Source organism: Zeus faber (assembly GCF_960531495.2).
Source record: "Zeus faber genome assembly, chromosome: 2".
Classification (NCBI taxonomy): Eukaryota; Metazoa; Chordata; class Actinopteri; order Zeiformes; family Zeidae; genus Zeus; species Zeus faber.
The window spans coordinates 17,700,865-17,718,808 of record NC_137189.1 but is presented as its reverse complement, the minus strand read 5'-3'; the positions used below and the strand labels follow the sequence as shown (position 1 = coordinate 17,718,808).

The following is a 17,944-nucleotide window of genomic DNA, read 5'->3' as shown; positions in this document are numbered from 1 at the left end:
CTTCCCTTCAGAAGTATTGTCTGTACTGCCAGTCAGACCCCCCCCTCCCTCTCCCTGTTACCCACAAGCCCTCTCGCTGGAGCAGGAATTCCTCTGCTCTTATCTCACTGATCTGTTTTACCAGCCGCTCCGACCAACTTTCAGTGTGTGTGGAATGCTGATGGGCTGCCTCCTGGTTTACGGCCCAGGGGTTTAAAAATAGACTATTTAGTCGCACGGGGCGACACGGGTTGATCTCCTAATTTATATATATAAAAAATATATATATACATACGTGTATATATATAAAAATATATATATATAAACATACGTGTGTGTGTATGTATGTATATATATATATATATATATATATATATATATATATATATATATATATATATATATTATATATATATATATATGTATGTATATATATATATATATATATATATATATATATATATATATATATATGTATGTATATATATATATGTATGTATGTATGTATATACTGATTTGTTTTTAATTGTGTGACGTCAAGTGAAAGTGAAGGCTAAATACATACAAACATAATTTGAATAACATAATTTTTACCCAAATAAAAAAATTGGCATCATAAAATGAATACAAGTTGTAAGTTAAGTGGCATTTGTAATACCTTTTAACTGTTTTAATATACCATGAAAAGAAAAACATATCAAATTAAATTTTATACATAAAAAAAGAATCGTAACAAAATAAATATAGCATTTTAAATAAAAAAATATATTATCCAAATGCAAACACATTGAATTATATCTAAAATGATTTGCCGGCTATAGGACATCGTATTACGAAATAAGAAGCGAGATTTTAAATATTAGGTTGAAAGAAAAAACACAAATCGCATATTTCTTGCTCTTAGAATATTTTTTTTATTTACATTACAAACATTTTTTTTTCTTTACCAAATAATGCCACCAGTCTAAACAGACTCTGGGTAAATGTTGTTTTTTGGGGTGTTTTCAGCCGATCTAATTTTTGACACAGTCACGTGACGTCAAAACATGTGCGAATGAGACGGGTATCTCTCAAATAATTTGTCTGCGAGATATCATCTGAGAGTTCCAAGAAGAGGCAACCGCCGGTTGTGACGTCAGCACGAGTCATACAACCTGGTGACGTCAGAGGCCAGTTTTAGATGAGTCACAGATGACGTTGACCTAGGGTATGGAATGAATGAGGGGGGGGGGGGGGGGGGGGGTAAAGTGAAATGTGTTTCTGTTGTAGGAAAACAGGACACACACACGCACAGACACAGACCCCCACACACACTGATTGACATTTGCTTTTGGAATGCAGCGCTGTGATGGCAGAGATAGGTCAAATTAGGAGTTATTCTAAGAGTAGGCCATGACGGCTCTCTCCAGAGGGGGTGTTGAACTTTGGATGGAGCAGGGGCTTTCTAGAGAAGAAGCCATAGATGTTAGGTCTATATATACTGAAATAATGTCAGATAATGGTGGCAAAAATGTGGGATTTAATGGTTAGGTGAGGTGTTTGAGGGAGTGGGTGATCAGAACACATTATTATACAGGCTACATGGCATGAGAAATCAAATCATTGGCACTGAGGGGCAGTGTTACCTTGGGTTCCAGATTTGTTTGTAGTTGACTACAAGTTTGGCCAGTTTGGTTCAGCTCCTACAGCTTCCTACTGACATACACTGCTCTCTAGTGGACACACAGTACACAGGCGTGTGGACAATAATAGCTTCAGCACCAGCACAGTACAATCACAGAATTTAAAATCAACATAAACGAGCAAACAAGGAAAGCTCTTTTATAAAATCTACAGAGGGCATTCATAAGTTAATATAGCATTGAAGTAGCATTTGTCTAGAGTTCAACAAAAGGATAAAAAAAAAAAACAGAAACGATAACAATGGGTAAATGATCTGGCTGGATCAAATCTCATTATGTATTCCCATCAGAGGGAATGGTAATACTGATCGCCACATATGGCAGCCTTTTGCTGAAAATAATACCATGTTCGGTAATATGACCAGCCTGTTTTCCCCCCAAAAATCATCCAATATCGTAGACACCACACCCCCCCCCCCCCCTCTAGAACCAGGATTACTTTGTTGTTTATCGCGCTCGTTGATCAAAGTGATGCTGATCAAGATTTGCAGACGTCCCTGGCGTTTCACACATGCGCGGTTCACAGACAATTTTGACGGAAACCAGTAGGTGTCCCAGAATGTTCCACACAGTTTAGGCCAGAGGACAAAGTCTTCACCTCAGATTGAAATGTCCCTCCTCCCCTCGAAAAAAGGGAGGATGAAAGGGAGGGGAGCATGGGTCGGAAAAAAAAAATCACAGGCAATCGGTTGTCGGGCAATCAAACCTCAGGACTCTGGTGCGTTGTGTGGGCACTGGGCCGTATTTAGATTGGGCAGGGGCGAGATGGAAGGGGGGAGTGGGTTGGTGGAGGGCTTGGTGGGCAAAAGATATTCCTGGCGGCGGGTCAGAAAAATAGAGAGAGCTCCCGAAGTCTGAGCCCCCCCCCTCCCGTCGGCCAGGTAACCCAAAACCTGGAGTGGGGGAGTCTGTGTGGGATATGGGGGAGAGGAACAATGTGGTTCTTTGTGCAAGCCGGGCAGAGGAAAACAAACCGTTTCCCCTGGAAAGAGATCGGGTTCGGGCTCCATCTGAGAAGACCACACAAGGCTGATCAGAGTCTTGTCTGCTGGAGGACGAGGAGGAGGAGGACGAGGAGGAGCATCTGGCCAGATGTACTCAACTCGTGCAGAGGCAGCCAAACACATGGGCTGACCCGCGTGGCATGGACACGCTGGCTGACAAAACCTTTTGGTCCGAGACTGTGACTGTGCTGGACTGTGGTGTTCTGGCTTGGGGTGGTTCTTGACCGTGTTGGACCTGGTCCTGGTTTTGGCACCGGGGCCTGAGGGTGCTAGCGCTGGTGTCATCCACCGGCAGGGGCGTGGCACTCGATCCCGATCTGGCACTGGCACCATGGTACAGTGTTTAAACAGGGAGTCTGGTCATTAGATGGAGATGAGAGGGAAGGAAGAGACAGGGAATGGAGAAGAGGGCGGGTGGGCGGATGGAAAGGGGGCGAGAGAAACAGAGGGGTGGGTTGGGGGGGGTTAGCGGTCATAGATCCTGGATCTGTAGAATTTCCATTTCTGCCGTATCTCATATCAGTTCCTCCCGCTCCGTCCACCCCTCGGTCCTTAATCTGCCCATACTGCATAAACACTAGTGGGAAGGAGGCTTTTAGACATGTCAACACTCCGATAACTGTTGCACAGGGCACAATCAAACTAAGAACATCTGGCCTCTCTCTCTCTCTCTCTCTCTCCCTCTCTGCCGCACCAACAGAGGCTTTCATTCAAACATGCATATTAAACCTAAACAGACACACTCTCAGGCACGCAAACATTGTCACACACACACACACAGGCACACACACACACACACACACAAATGCAAACATATAAGGGCCAAGCCGGGGCTCTGTACTCCCTCTGTCCCACCGCGTTTTAGTTTTCAAACGCTCAGTGAATACCCATGTGGCTGGATCAGGTTACACGGAGCTATAAAATATCCCAAATAAAGACAGTGAAAGCTGAGCCAGAAAAAAAAAGAACCGAGTATTTCCTGAGGTAAAAGTCCTCCAGTTGGCCGTCGATTCTGTCAGAGCGGGAGATTTTTTGAGGGCTTTTTAGCAACATAGGCAATATAGGACAGGACAGCGAGGTTGGGCTGGGAGCTAAACCAAAGCAGCCCGAGCAGCCGGCTCCGGTTACAGACGATGCAGGGCTATAAATCTGCCGCCACGACACAAGACACACGCTGTGATTTTGTATGGTTTGGTTACTAAGGGGATGCATGAAACCACAACAAATGACAATTGGCCTGGTGAGGTTCTTTTTGGAAAAGGCAAAGAAGTACAGCTTATGGCCGTTTTAAGGTGGCAGGTTACTGGTGGTTATCTGGCCCCTACATTCAATCAACAATCAGCATTTTTTTAATAGAAACTGTAAGGTGACGCTTGGCCTTTGAAAGTTGGCTTTGGATAAAATCAGGAAAGCAGGACAGTGGGAAATCAAAGCACCCCCCCCCCACCCCCCCAGGTAATACAAGTGGATTAAGCCCGGGACATACAGTCTAATGGAAAGATGACCTCATCATGGCCAAATACCAATGGGTCAAAAACAATGGGTGGTGTTGAAGTCATTTGGACCACCAATCAGACAAGTGATATTGAGAGGCCCTTTGATTGGTCCAAAGTCCAGGGAGGCTTTGCTGCTCTGTTCCTACAACCACATCTGGTTGGCAGGAAAACAACTGCGGGGAGCGAAGAGAAAAGGGAAGGGGAGAAACGCGGAGCTCGAGAGGAAATTCTAAATTCTCCTAAATTCATACATGGCAGTGAGACGGGGCAAATCCAGAATAGCATGTCATTATGACACATGTAACCGGATCATTCTCAATTCTGCCCCTGTGTTTTCTAACGAAGCCCCAGGGCTCTATTGCCCAGCAGTGGCTCTCATATTCACAGCGCCTTTGAGTCTGCCTGACGATCACCTCTGTCTCCACAGCAACCTCCGAGAGGGACGTCCACACTGACCAACCGATGATTTTAAGACCCACTCACGGCACTCCACCTCAATGTCCGTGATTTAGGGAGGCTTGCTTTATACGTTTCTCTCTCCATCTTAAAGACATACAGTCGGACACTCTCCCAGCCAAGTAGAAGCCACAAAACAGACTCCCATGCAAACAAAGGGTTATGACTTTCAGACCCCAGTGAGATGATCTCCTTTCAAAGTGACTCTCACTGTTGGTGCCCTCCACCTCCTTCCCATGTTGTAACCCTAGAGCCCTGAGGAGTGCCAGGTTACTGGGATTCTCTCTCTTTGGCGCCATGCTGTTTAGTGGCCATGCACATATTGTGTGACTGTGTGGTTGTGCTTGACCTGTGTCTCGATGTGTGTACGGGTGTATGTGTGCACGCATTTAGCCCGGATCAAATGGTATGAAGACAAAACTACTACCGTGCCAGATAGATGGGACTATTCCGTGAAATTAAAAAAAACAAAACATTTTTGATTGTGAACTTAGAATACTTTTTAGTAATGTCTGCTACTATTTGTAATGGTATCTGAAATGCCACTGCACAACAAACCACAATCCTGTGGCTCAAAGCCCTTTGAAAACAAACCCTATGGCGTGACTTGGTGTGCCACTTTAGATATGTCAGTGAGGGCAGGGTGTTCTCTTTTCCCAGTTTCTATTTAAACTTAGCAATTGTCATTCTTTTACAGTTTAAAATTCGTACAACAAAGTGTGTCTAACCTCATACCTCAATTGCCTACTTATTCTGATCACGAATACGTAGGCATCGCCTCTTTAGAGCTGGCTCCATGTCTCCTGCCACAGGTGTGCTCAGGGTGCTCCGCAGGGTTCCCTTGTCCCTGAGCTTAGGCAAGAGGAGTGGCATGCTGGCCCCACCTGTCTTTGGCGCAGTGGGCAGGGCATAGGCATGGTCCTCATCAGGGATATGAGGGTCCTCTCCCACCTCTCCAACAACCGCCACAGGCTCCTCTGATTGGCTGGATGGGCACTCACCCCTGACAGAACCAACCATGGAGCAGTTGTTCTCTTTGATAGCCTCCAACTCGCTGAGTGCTGCGTCAGGGGGTAGTGATGCTCTCTGGGGCAAGGAGGAGTCTGGACTCGGAGGGGCGGAGGAGGCAGACGCCCCATTTGAGCCATGGTCATGGGATATTGTGGCAGACAATGTGCCATCACAGGGAGGGCTGCTTCCTCTGGGGCTGGGTGCATTATGAATAGGTGGAGAGTTGGAGTTGTGAAGGTGGTGGTGGTGATAGACAGTGTCATCTGATGGGGAGTGTTTTATGTGAGCAGTTGGTCTGATTATGTCATGGAGTCCTGATATGGTAACCTGCCCTGTCCCCTGCTCCCCAGGCCCAGATAAGTCTACAACTCCATTAGTGTTGGGCTCCAGCTTTACCTGTGTTCTTAGGAGCACCCTCTGTATGACCTGTCGTTCAGTCTGCTGTGATTGTTCAGACTTATACTCTGTTTGCCCTTCCAACCCTGGGACTGAGGAAGGGGATTCATTGTTTCGTGCATTGGGAGAGGATGCTTCACTGTGTGGTGTGGATGTTGGGGAGGAGAATGGCCTCTCTGATTTAACCCAATCTGTGTCTTTTATATTAGTGTCACTAAGTGAGGATGGAACATGGACATGTGTTCTTCCCATTTTGTGGGCAGGACCATTGCTTTCAGAGATCCCCGGGGAAGGTGGTCTGTTGGCCCTGCTTCTACTCCTGTCTGCCCCCTCTGGTACAGGCTGGATGACCCCGCTGTGGTTTTGGGTCTCAAAGGTTGCCTTAGAGGGAAAGGGAATGGGAATGGGGATGGGGATGGGGACGGGGAGGGGAACAATGACAGGGTAAGGCACCAACACTGTGGGATGGGGGAGGAGAGGGCTAAAAGAAGGTATACCAAAGTTCATTATAGGTGGCATAGGGACAGGGCCTCTGGGCATCATGTTGAGAGGAGGAGAGTGTAAGCCGGGAAAATAGGCCCCTGGGAAGGGATGCATCATCCCTGGTGGATTCATTGCGGAGGCTGTGGGGGGCAGCAGGTGGGGAGAGTGGGGAGCCCGGTGGACGGGGCTGGAGGGGGGGCCTGGGTGTCTGGGCAGATTGGCAAGGGGACTTTTCAGGCCCTGCGCATGGAGAGGAGGTCTGATGAAGGACATGGGCGTCGGCAGCATGGGTTGGTGTTCCAGAGTGGGACGAGGTCGAGGAGGTGGGAGTGGAGCAGGGTGAGGCATAACCTCCACAGTTGGCAGAGGTGGCTGAGGCTGGATGGGTCTCTCAAGGGACCTCAGCCCCGAGACAGGCACCTTGGAAGAGGAGGAGGAGGCCTCTGAAGGAGAAATAGAGGTGGCAGCTGCTGAGGCATGGATAGGGGTTTGGCCTTTTGGGGAAAGGTTTCTGCTACGGATGTCTCCGGTGCTGCTACCGCTGCTGCTGTTCCATGACTCAGGAGTGAGCAGCTTCTGACCTGCAGCGCCGCTGTCGGGCCTCCCTTCATGGCTTGCTTTACTTGGACTCGAGTTGGAGTTGGTGCTGGTGAGAGCTGCACGGGCTTCTTGGTAGAAAACGTCCATCTTGTACTGGTTCAGACACTTGGTGCTGCAGAACTGGACCCTCTCTTCTCCGGCGCCAAAGTCCAGGTACTCCTTGGTGTGGCGGACATGCTTGCACCAATCACATACCTGCGATGCAGGAGAAAGAGACTGTGGAGGGTAATTTCAATTGTTGGTCAGAAATCAAATGTACACACATTTTTCTATATATTTGTAATATAGATGCTACAGTACAGTCACACCATATTAGGCACACAGAAATCTAAGGGGAACCTTAATTCTGCCATGCATAATACATTGTTGTTCTTACTCTGACATTGCTGTTCACTTTCAAGACCAGCCTTGGAGAGTCGTCAGTATGTGGGTGCTGAGGGGACCTTTCCCCTTGGAGGTCTTCATCCCTGGCCTGACAGAAAGAAATAACAACAATACACACAATTTGAAACCCACTTTTTTGCTGGATTAAATTGCCGATTCATGCTGATGTAGCCACAGTGGCATTAAATCAAAAATGTTCCAATGGAATAATTTTGCTGTCATTAAACCAAATTTGAGCCTCTTATATAACCCAACCAAAAATAGCCTCAAATCACTGGGCTTGTCATGAAGTTAGAAGCGGCATGAACTTTGTGGAACCGAAGATTTAAGGTCACCAAGACAAAGGGAAAACACAATGTTGTGAAACAGATACAATTCTACGACTGAGTGGGGTAGATGATGAATTGCCATATTGTTAACAGCCTTGCCAGTATTAATATAGGAAATTCCTCTTGATTCATGTAAGCTGATCCTTGGTGGATCCGAGCGCTCCCCCTTCTCTGTGACCCATTGAGTCGTGTTGAGTTACGAAACATGAGGCAGCTGCAGGTAAGGTATGCACTGAAAGTTGACACCTCGCTCCAGGCCCCTGCCCTTCCTCTCAGACAAGCAGGGACAAGCCAACAGCAGAACCTTCCTCCCCATCTCCAAAAAGACGACGCGTTTGTTGCACACCGCCTCTGTGTACCCTCCTCCTTTTTTGTCACTTTTGTCGTGTGAATCAAACCAAGCTCGGCATGAACAACAAGAAGGGTGAAGGGGATATTCTTGCCTGTCATTGCCTGTCACACTGCATCTCAAAAGAAGGGGTAATTGTGTCGTAATGGAAGGGGAAAAATGGTGGTAACATGTATCACAGTGGTTCTCCATTGCTGCCGCTTTCCTGCTCCGGACCAGAGCCACTTAATGACTGGCCCCTTCTCCATTAAGACGAAACTGATACTAGGTGTCCCCTGCGAACTTTGACCTCCCCTCTGCCACCCCTATCCTAGTAAACCTCTTTATAAACTTGAGTGTATGCTCCAAGAGAGCCCTCCTTTGTGAATTTCTGTAAACAAATCTGTACAAAATGACCTCACTAATAAGATCAGAACAGGATCTATCAGTTTCTGACGGTCTATTTACCTGCCAGAATTTTTCTCCAGATTCAGATATCTGTATATAAATAGTCTGCAACTGGCCAAAACTGAAGTTAGATAAGTGCTTGTTTATGTGTGCAGGCGTGCATGTGTGTATGTGTGCATGTGTTTGTGACTAGACTTCACAACCTTCATGCTGAGTTTAACAACCACTATTTGTTGACGTAAAATCCACCAACATAGAACTGTGTAGAATGCAGAGATTCAACAAGGATTAGCAAACAAGTTCCAGTGGAGAAAATACAGTATACCGAAGAGAGGTAGCATGTTTGGAGGTTAATTGGCCTTATTGGTAAAATAGCTGGGTAAGGGGCCTCAGAGAGGACTGTCTGCATCAAAGGAGTTTGATGAAGTTAAATGTGGTAGAAAGAAAGGTGTCAGATGTGTACCTCATCACCTTTCTAGGTAGTCAGCATAATAACTATCCCCATTTTTCCCCCAACAGTTCGCATAGCAACCAACCATTTGGATAGAGAAATGCAAATTGTGAGTTATGCCTTTAATCAAGGAAATTTGATGGTTAAGATTAGGGGTTGGGATTGTTTAGAAAATGATGATACCAGTACCAATACCAGTACCCTTCAAGTGAATACAAATTGTGTTCAAATTATTGAAATATTTATTAAATAACTGTACACAATTGTACAATTAAGTATTTGGGTTGTGTAATTTTAAACAAATAGCCAGTACAGGAGGAATGATTACAGCAAAGGAAACCTCTTTCACTCTTCATATGGACACCTGACTGATGTTTTAAGACAGACTTTAAAAATTGTGAACCTATCCTTTAACAGACTTTTGTAGCCGTTGCTGCAGTAGTGAGCCAATCACACATCGCACTAAATGGAAAAATGATTGAGGTGATTTTCTAACTTGTAGCTGGTGTGGTAGTGGGCCAATTACATGTCCCATTAAATCGAAGAACCCTTGCAGTGATTGGCTGCGAGCAAAACCATACAAATAGTCATTTTCTTCTAGATCTCGGTACAAAATGAATTGAATGCAGGTATTGTTTGACTGGAGAAGTTTTGATACTACTTGGTATTGGGTTATTTTGGTCGATACCTTAAAGGTATTGAGTACCAATACCCAGCCCGAGTTAAGCTACTGACCTTGTTGCGCTTGAAGTAGGCCCGTCTGCAGGCAGCGAAGCACTTTTCACTGCAGAAGCTCTTGAGTTCGGAACCCATGCATAGAGAATAGCGCTTCACGCCCTCCTTCTGACACCACACGCACACTATCTGCACGTTTTGAACATCCTCCACTGCAGGGGGATGGGGGTACAAGACAGAGATTGAGGGGCATTAGCAAATCATTTTGCAAACGGTACTTCTGCTTCACTGTCTTACTCTAGGACCAGTTCACAGCAGACTTGTGTCCTGAAGTAAGTTGGATTGGTGATCTGGTGGTGGCTCAAAGTGGATTGGTGATCATTACTCACTTTAACGCCTTTCAAAGTACTGTTGAGTAAAACACAGATGCTTAACTCCTTAATCCTTATACAGCAGTGAAATTTTATGTTGCTCTACCTGCAGATGGCTTTATTAGGGGAACGATGACAGGGGCACTCTTGTGCTCCTTGGGGCTGGTCAGGGAAGAGCTTGGTGAGGAAGAGGATGAAGAGGAGGTGGGGACACTGGTGGAATCTCTCTCGGCACTCTTCATGGCCGGTACTGAATGACTGGCCTTGGCTTCCACGCTTTTCAGTTTTGACAACGAGTTTTCTGGAAGGCATAGAAATGGTATTAAAGGAGTCAATTCCCCTAGCAAATGAAGCGCAACAATTTCTTTCCTGTCCATAACCTGTTGGCCTGTAGTTGCGAGTGTACACAAACAAACCCAGACTCTCGCCCTTACCTTTTAGCACTGACACATGCTGACGTCTTTCTCTGTAGTTCCGGATCTCATTGGCCTCAGAATCTCGGAGCTCTACCTTGTCGTAGCCGTACCAGCCCAGGAGCTCGTTCATGGTGCTCTCCGCGAAGGTCTGGAGGCAGAACAACAAGTAACAAATACCCAAAAATCAATGTAACACAACCGATTATCACTCTGCACCAGCGTGACTGAAAGTAAGCAACTGTGACGTTAGTGCGGGTCGGGAGTGGAGTTCTCCCTAACCGTGTCTTTAAAGTATCAAGCAGCTCTTTTTTCCTCTCCGCTGAATGAAAGCACAGGATTCTTTTTTAGGCCCCGGCCCCGACAGAGAAATGAATACGAGCACAGTGGAGTACAGTATGACGGCTTTTTCCATGATGTGTTCCCAGTTGTTTACTCTTGCTAAATCTGAGACGGAAAGGCTTGAAAAAAAAAAAAAAAAACTAACACCGACGTGAGATCTATGAATCATCCTTTGTTTATCTCTTTTAATTGGGGGAAAAAAAGAGTGTGGAGGGGGTCGGTTCTCCACAGATGGGATGTGTGATCTTTCTCTTCTCTTTTTTTGATTATGACCAGATGAAAAAAAGGTCTCTCTTTTCATCAAGCCCACGTCCCTGTCTCAAATCCTCACTCTCTCTCTCTCTCTCTCTCTCTCTCTCTCTCTCTCTCTCTCTCTCTCTCTACCTCCGTGGCTTGGGGAGAACCGGATTGGAGGCTAGGGGAACCCGATCCAGAACGGGGGAGAAATCAGAGCGGGACACCCAACACCGCGGCAAGGTCCCACGCTTCTCGGAAATGCCCCATGCTCCCTCTCTCCTTTCCTCACCCCCCTCCGACGTCCACCGCCCTCTGTCCCTCTCATCTCTCTCTTTCTCCAGTCCACTGTCTCTCTCTCTCTCTCTCTCTCTCTCTCTCTCTCCCTCTCTCCCCTCCCGCCTCCCTTTCTCTCACTCTCCCTCTCAGGCCTCCCTCCCTCCCTCCCGCCCCAGCACCTTCCACGCCTGACACCCGACACAGTGCTGCCTCTCGGGTTTCAGCCCTTTCCAGTGCAGCCAGTCTGCCGTGGTGGTGGTGGTGGTGGTGGAGGTGGAGGTGGAGGTTGGTTGGTGGTGTTGTAGTGCTGTAGTATTGCGACTGCACCCCCCCCCCCCCGCGCTTTCCTCACTACGACCTCTGCTCCGCACTATAGGGCCTCGGAGAAATGAAATGGATCTCTCTCTCTCTCTCTCTCGCTCGCTAAACGTAGCGGCGGTATCATATCTGGCTAAATACGCCGAGCGATGATTAAAGTCAGGTCTCCGGTGTCGTGGACGTGGAGGGACGTGGAGTGGGAGGGCGGGGGAGCGGGGGTCCAAGAACAGGGATTTGTTACTGAGACAACACGGTCCCGCGCTAGGAATCACACCGTTTAATCCGTCTCTCCGTCTGTCGGTGTCTCTCTCTCTCTTTCTCTTTCTCTCTCTCTCTCTCTCTCTCTCTCTCTCTCTCTCTCTCTCTCTTTCATTTTCCGTTCTTAGAATGTGAGACTTTCTCTGGTGTTGCAGGGTCAACATCATTTACTGTAAGTCCTTACACATCTACTCGTCTAAGTGTGTCAAATCGCTGTAGTCGTCTGAGAAGGAAACTCGTTTATGGACTATGTAGCTCAGTGTCATTTTCGCTTGCTATTTTCTGATTATAAAACAGGCAATTTTTTTTTTTGAACCCAGCCTTCTGCTTCCCACAAGGTTGTTTTTGTTTCTTTTTGGCAGTTCAGACAAACATCTGCTTTGTGAGAGTGACAAGCCATATCCCCAAACCACAGAGAGAGAGAGAGAGAGAGAGAGAGAGAGAGAGAGAGAGAGAGAGAGAGAGAGAGGGTTGCAGCCAAGGGAAACAAACTGGGGCCGACCCCGAGCCTCGGCCCGGCCGAGCTTACATCAAGCGCGGATAGCGTTTCGCGTGTTTTGATTAAAATTAGTTAAGTTGTAACTCTACACCTCCTCTGGATATCAAAAGCGACGATCCAAACCACTCTCATTGGGAGAAAAGAACACATTTCCTCTCTCACGCAGACCAGAACACACCCCCCCTCCCTAAACTGCTTGTCCTTTTACATTTCTCACGACAGCAAATGTCTGTACCAAAACAAAGCCGGAGGGATAAAAAGGGGGGAATGGATTGGATTCCCACAGTAATTCCCAGTTTATTCTACGGGAAAATGGCCATTATACTGTATCTCCCCCTCTGGCTCCCAGTCAGGAGATATCTGGGTACGAACATAAAGGGAGACAGAGAGTAGTGGAGGGAGGAGAAGGGATGTGTTGTGCAGCCTGGTGACGCACATCTGGATCTCCGCTGGACGGTGCGGCCACAGCTGGCCTGACATGACGTCACTAAAGGGACATTCCGCCTTGATATCTGGACTCGCGCCGCGGCGCAGTTGATGAACGTGTAGCTTGTTCACTTTGGGGCTTGAGGATTCTGCGGCGACATTGAAAAACTGCAAACCGGAGGCGAAACGCACGAGCCCGGAATCACACCTACTTCGATAAGAATCGAAAAGCAAATCAGGAATTGCGTCTCTGCCTCCTTGAAGGCTGCCTTCATTTCGAAAAGTTATGTCTCACTTTAAAAAAAAAAAAAGTTTGACTAGTTGAAAGAATAAGTGATTATTTACATTGTGTGTAAGGACCATATGGCTTATAATAATAATAATAATAATAATAATAATAATAATAATAATAATAATAATAATAATAATAATAATAATAATAATAATATACAACATTGTAACATTTGATTTACATGGCAACAGCCACACGCACCTTCATCTCCTGGTTGATCTCCCTTTTGACTGGGTGCGCGGGTTTCCTACTGCGTTTATTTTCCGGAGGTCTGCCCTTCTCCATCTCTGGCATAGTCCTGTCCGGGTCCGTGTCCGTGGGGCCGTGGGTCCGTGTCCGTGGGTGCGTGTCCCTTCCTCGACTAGACTAGACTCGACGGAAGGCGGTTCAAGAGCGTGGGGGCCACCGCGCGCTCCGTGACAGCGGCTGTCACTCCCAGACGTCTGGATCCGTCATCTGGGGCTCCTTTCCCCCGCGGAGCTCCACGGACTGAAACACTCACTGAACAATCCCTCTCTCTCGCTCTCTCTCTCTCTCTCTCTCTCGCTCTCACTCTCTCTCTCTCTCTCGCTCTCTCGCTCTCTCTCTCTCTCTCTCTCTCTCTCTCTGTGGATGGATCTGGGTTTGGGTTTGGGTTTGGACAGGGAGGGGCCTTCATGTAACCCAACACCCCCCCCCCCCCACACACACACCCCTCCACCCCCCACCCCCACCCCCCCCCCCCCTCCCAAATCTCCACATATAGATGCATTTCACCAGGAATGCGAGGACCGTGTTTTATCTGAGGGGACGCACACTGAAAACACTGTCTGGCTGGAATATTCTTGTCTTGAAATAAAGACATGAAAAGATGAGGAAATGATACCATACAATGGCGGAGGAAGTTGTTTTTTTGGGGGGGGTCCGTGCATGGCAGTGGTTTCGTCGCTGGACCCTCCATCCCAAAGGAGAAAAGAATGTATGGGACCTTGTATAGTTTGATAGAGGACTCTCGTCTTTCACCCAATGGCCTCTCTCTCTCGCCCTCTGTCCCCCTCGCTCTCTCTCCCTCTCTCCCTCTGTCCCCCTCTCTCCCTCTCTCTCCCCCTGTCCCTCTCTGTCTCCCTATCTCCCTCTGTCTCCCTCTCCCTTTCTCCCCCTTTCCCTCTGTCCCTCTCTCTCTCCCTCTGTCCCTCTCTCGCTTTCTCGCTCCTGTGTTTTCTCCCTCTCTCCCGCTCTCTCTCTCTCTCTCTCTCTATCTATCTATCTCCCTCTGTCCCTATCTCCCCCTGTCCCACTCTCTCTCTCCCTCTCTCCTTGTCCCTCTCTCCCTCTCTCTGTCTTTCTCTCTCTCTGTCTTTCTCTCTCTCTCCCTCTCCCTCCCTCCCTTTCTCTCAACCTGCTCTCTTGCTCCCTCTCTCCCTCCCTCTATCTCTCTCCCACCAATTTCAGTGCAATGCTAGATGCTTGATTGCCATAGAATGTAAAACAGAAAGTGACCATTACAACCTAAAATTGAAACAGAAATGCATACATTGCGCCTTAATATATACAGTATACACACTCACACAAACACACATAGACACACACTCTAGGATCGAAGTAGTGTGTGCTCTCCGTTTGTGTATATCGATGAAAGACAACATAAGATAAGACAAGACAAGACAAGACAATGTAAGATACGATAAGATAACATAACATAAGACAAGATAAGATAAGACAAGACAAGACAAGACAGGACAAGACAAGGTACGATACGATAAGATAACATAAGACAAGACAAGGTAAGATAACATAAGACAAGACAAGGTAAGATACGATAAGATAACATAAGACAAGACAAGGTAAGATAACATAAGACAAGACAAGGTAAGATACGATAAGATAACATAAGACAAGACAAGGTAAGATAACATAAGACAAGACAAGGTAAGATACGATAAGATAACATAAGACAAGACAAGGTAAGATACGATAAGATAACATAAGACAAGACAAGGTAAGATAACATAAGACAAGACAAGGTAAGATACGATAAGATAACATAAGACAAGACAAGGTAAGAAACGATAAGATAACATAAGACAAGACAAGGTAAGATAACATAAGACAAGACAAGGTAAGATACGATAAGATAACATAAGACAAGACAAGGTAAGATAACATAAGACAAGACAAGGTAAGATACGATAAGATAACATAAGACAAGACAAGACAGGGTAAGATAAGATAAGATAAGGTAAGATAAGATAAGATACAATATGATAAGATACGATAACACAAGATAACATAAGATAACATATCATAACATAACAACATAACATAACATAAGACAATATAAGATAAGATAAGACAGGACAAGACAAGACAAGGTAACATAAGACAAGACAAGACAAGACAAGACAAGACAAGATAAGATAAGATAAGATAAGATAAGGTAAGATGCGATAAGATAACATAAGACAAGACAAGGTAAGAAACGATAAGATAACATAAGACAAGACAAGGTAAGATAACATAAGACAAGACAAGGTAAGATACGATAAGATAACATAAGACAAGACAAGGTAAGATAACATAAGACAAGACAAGGTAAGATACGATAAGATAACATAAGACAAGACAAGACAGGGTAAGATAAGATAAGATAAGGTAAGATAAGATAAGATACAATATGATAAGATACGATAACACAAGATAACATAAGATAACATATCATAACATAACAACATAACATAACATAAGACAATATAAGATAAGATAAGACAGGACAAGACAAGACAAGGTAACATAAGACAAGACAAGACAAGACAAGATAAGATAAGATAAGATAAGATAAGGTAAGATGCGATAAGATAACATAAGACAAGACAAGATAAGATAAGATAAGATACAATAAGATAATATAAGACAGGACAAGACAAGGTAAGGTAAGGATTAGGTCAGGTAAGGTAGGATACGGTAAGGAAAGGTAAGGTAAGGTAAGGTAGCATACGGTAAGGAAAGGTAAGGTTAGATACAGTAAGGTAAGGTAAGGTTAGATACGGTAAGGTAAGGTAAGGTTAGATACAGTAAGGTAAGGGAAGGTAAGCTAGGGTAATGTAAGGTAATGTAATGTAAGGTAAGGTAAGATAAGATAAGGTAAGGTCATGTAAGGTAAGGTGAGGTAAGGTAGGATACGATAAGGAAAGGGATAGGTAAGATAAGGTAAGATATGGTAAGGGAAGGGAAGGTAAGGTAATGTAATGTAATGTAAGGTAAGGTAAGGTAAGAAGTGTACCTACAGGATTACATAAGATGTTTGAATGACTGGTGCTGTTGAAACTCAACTGTTATTTTAAACAGACAGACAGACAGACAGACAGACAGACAGACGGACAGATAGATAGATAGATAGATAGAAAAACAGACAGTCTCTCTCTCTCTCTCTCTCTCTCTGTCTCTCTCTCTTTCTCTCTCTCTCTGTCTGTCTCTGTCTCTCATAGCCTGCTTTGGTTCAAGGAATCCAGGGACCGGGCTCATGTAAACAGAAACCCGAGCTGGGGCGTGGGTCTTGGGTTTCATCTCCTCGTAGCGGCGCCGATGACACCGGATCGGGCCGGGCTTTGGGAACAGGCCTTATCTGATGCCTCACAAAAGACCCCCCCCCCCTGTGTCTGCCCCTGAATAACAACGCACATCTGGTGCCTCTGCACACAGCGTTAGTCCCATTAGGGTCCTTTGGGGTTGTGTGTGTGTGTGTGTGTGTGTGTGTGTGCGTGTGTGTGCGTGTGTGTGTGTGTGTGTGTGTGTGTGTGGGAGGGTTTTGGATCACTATTCCCCTCAGAAATGCACTTACACAACTAAAGACCATAGTTATAAGCCTAAAGTTACAATCCCCAACATCTGGAGCGAGTCATAAAACAGTGTCCACTTGATGTATCTGAGTGTGTCATTACTTGATCATGTGATTTCACTGTCCGTGTGCGGGTGACTGCAGTGTGTGTGTCCTGTCACTTCTGAAAAGTGAACATTTTGGTTTCCAATATTTTTGGGAGAGGTGTAAAGTGAGCGCCCGTTGACTTGTAGTGACTCGTTGCGGCCTACTGGGGGAGACATCCACCGATTTGTGGCGCGCCATCTCTAGTCCTCAGCAACAGGTTTGTCTTGAAAACATGTTTGTTTAAAGCTCTTTCTGCAACAGGACATTTTACCCCTTTAATGAAAACAACAACCTTTAAACAAAGTGCTGAATCTAAAATGAATCTTAATCCTATGTGGTAGGTTGTAAATATACTTTGTAGGCCTCATCATTGTTCATTGATCCAGAATTATTATTTTTCAAGAAGCATACACAAGGGGGCGCTGCTGCGATTCCATACATCGCACAGATCTTGTTCAACAGGTTGTATTTATTCATAAATGTTGCGTACTTTCAAAATAGCTTACGTATATATAACATTTCATTACGTTTAAGCCTTTTTCTAAATACGTTGATAGATATACATTCGTTTTAGTCGCACTAAAAAGGCTGCATTTCATAGTGTTTTTTTGTTTTGTTTTTTGTATCTTTATTTTTTGTTGAAAAAAATAATGATCATACAAATACATAAAAAAATTTAAAAAAAAAAAAGCCTTTTGAACCAATTGTACAAAGTGTGCTTCTTGGATCCAGAAGCTGGGATCCCAGTCTAGCCTATGGGTGACGTCACCGCCAACCAGACGCTGGTATAAAAAGCTCCGTCAGTTTGCCGCTCCACATTTTGGGAGCCATCGTCCGTGGACAGCTCGTACCCTGAACTGGCCAAAAACATTGCAAACGAAAAAATAATAATAAAAAAAAAGAATGTCTAAAATGACGGTTTTTCAACT

At 45.5% G+C, this 17,944-nt stretch overlaps 1 protein-coding gene across 1 annotated transcript; it reads right to left on the bottom strand.

Annotated features, from left to right (window-relative positions):
- Window positions 1–869: 869 nt before the first annotated feature.
- LOC307248033 (sine oculis-binding protein homolog) lies at window positions 870–13,681 on the bottom strand. Its single transcript, XM_080024228.1, has 7 exons — window positions 13,316–13,681; window positions 10,488–10,617; window positions 10,160–10,354; window positions 9,743–9,894; window positions 7,484–7,579; window positions 5,353–7,323; window positions 870–3,021 (listed from the first exon to the last, which is right to left on the bottom strand). Exons 1-6 carry the CDS (start codon window positions 13,406–13,408, stop codon window positions 5,362–5,364), a joined length of 2,628 nt encoding a protein of 875 aa, XP_079880354.1. The 5' UTR covers window positions 13,409–13,681; the 3' UTR covers window positions 870–3,021; window positions 5,353–5,361.
- Between the last annotated feature and the right edge of the window lie 4,263 nt (window positions 13,682–17,944).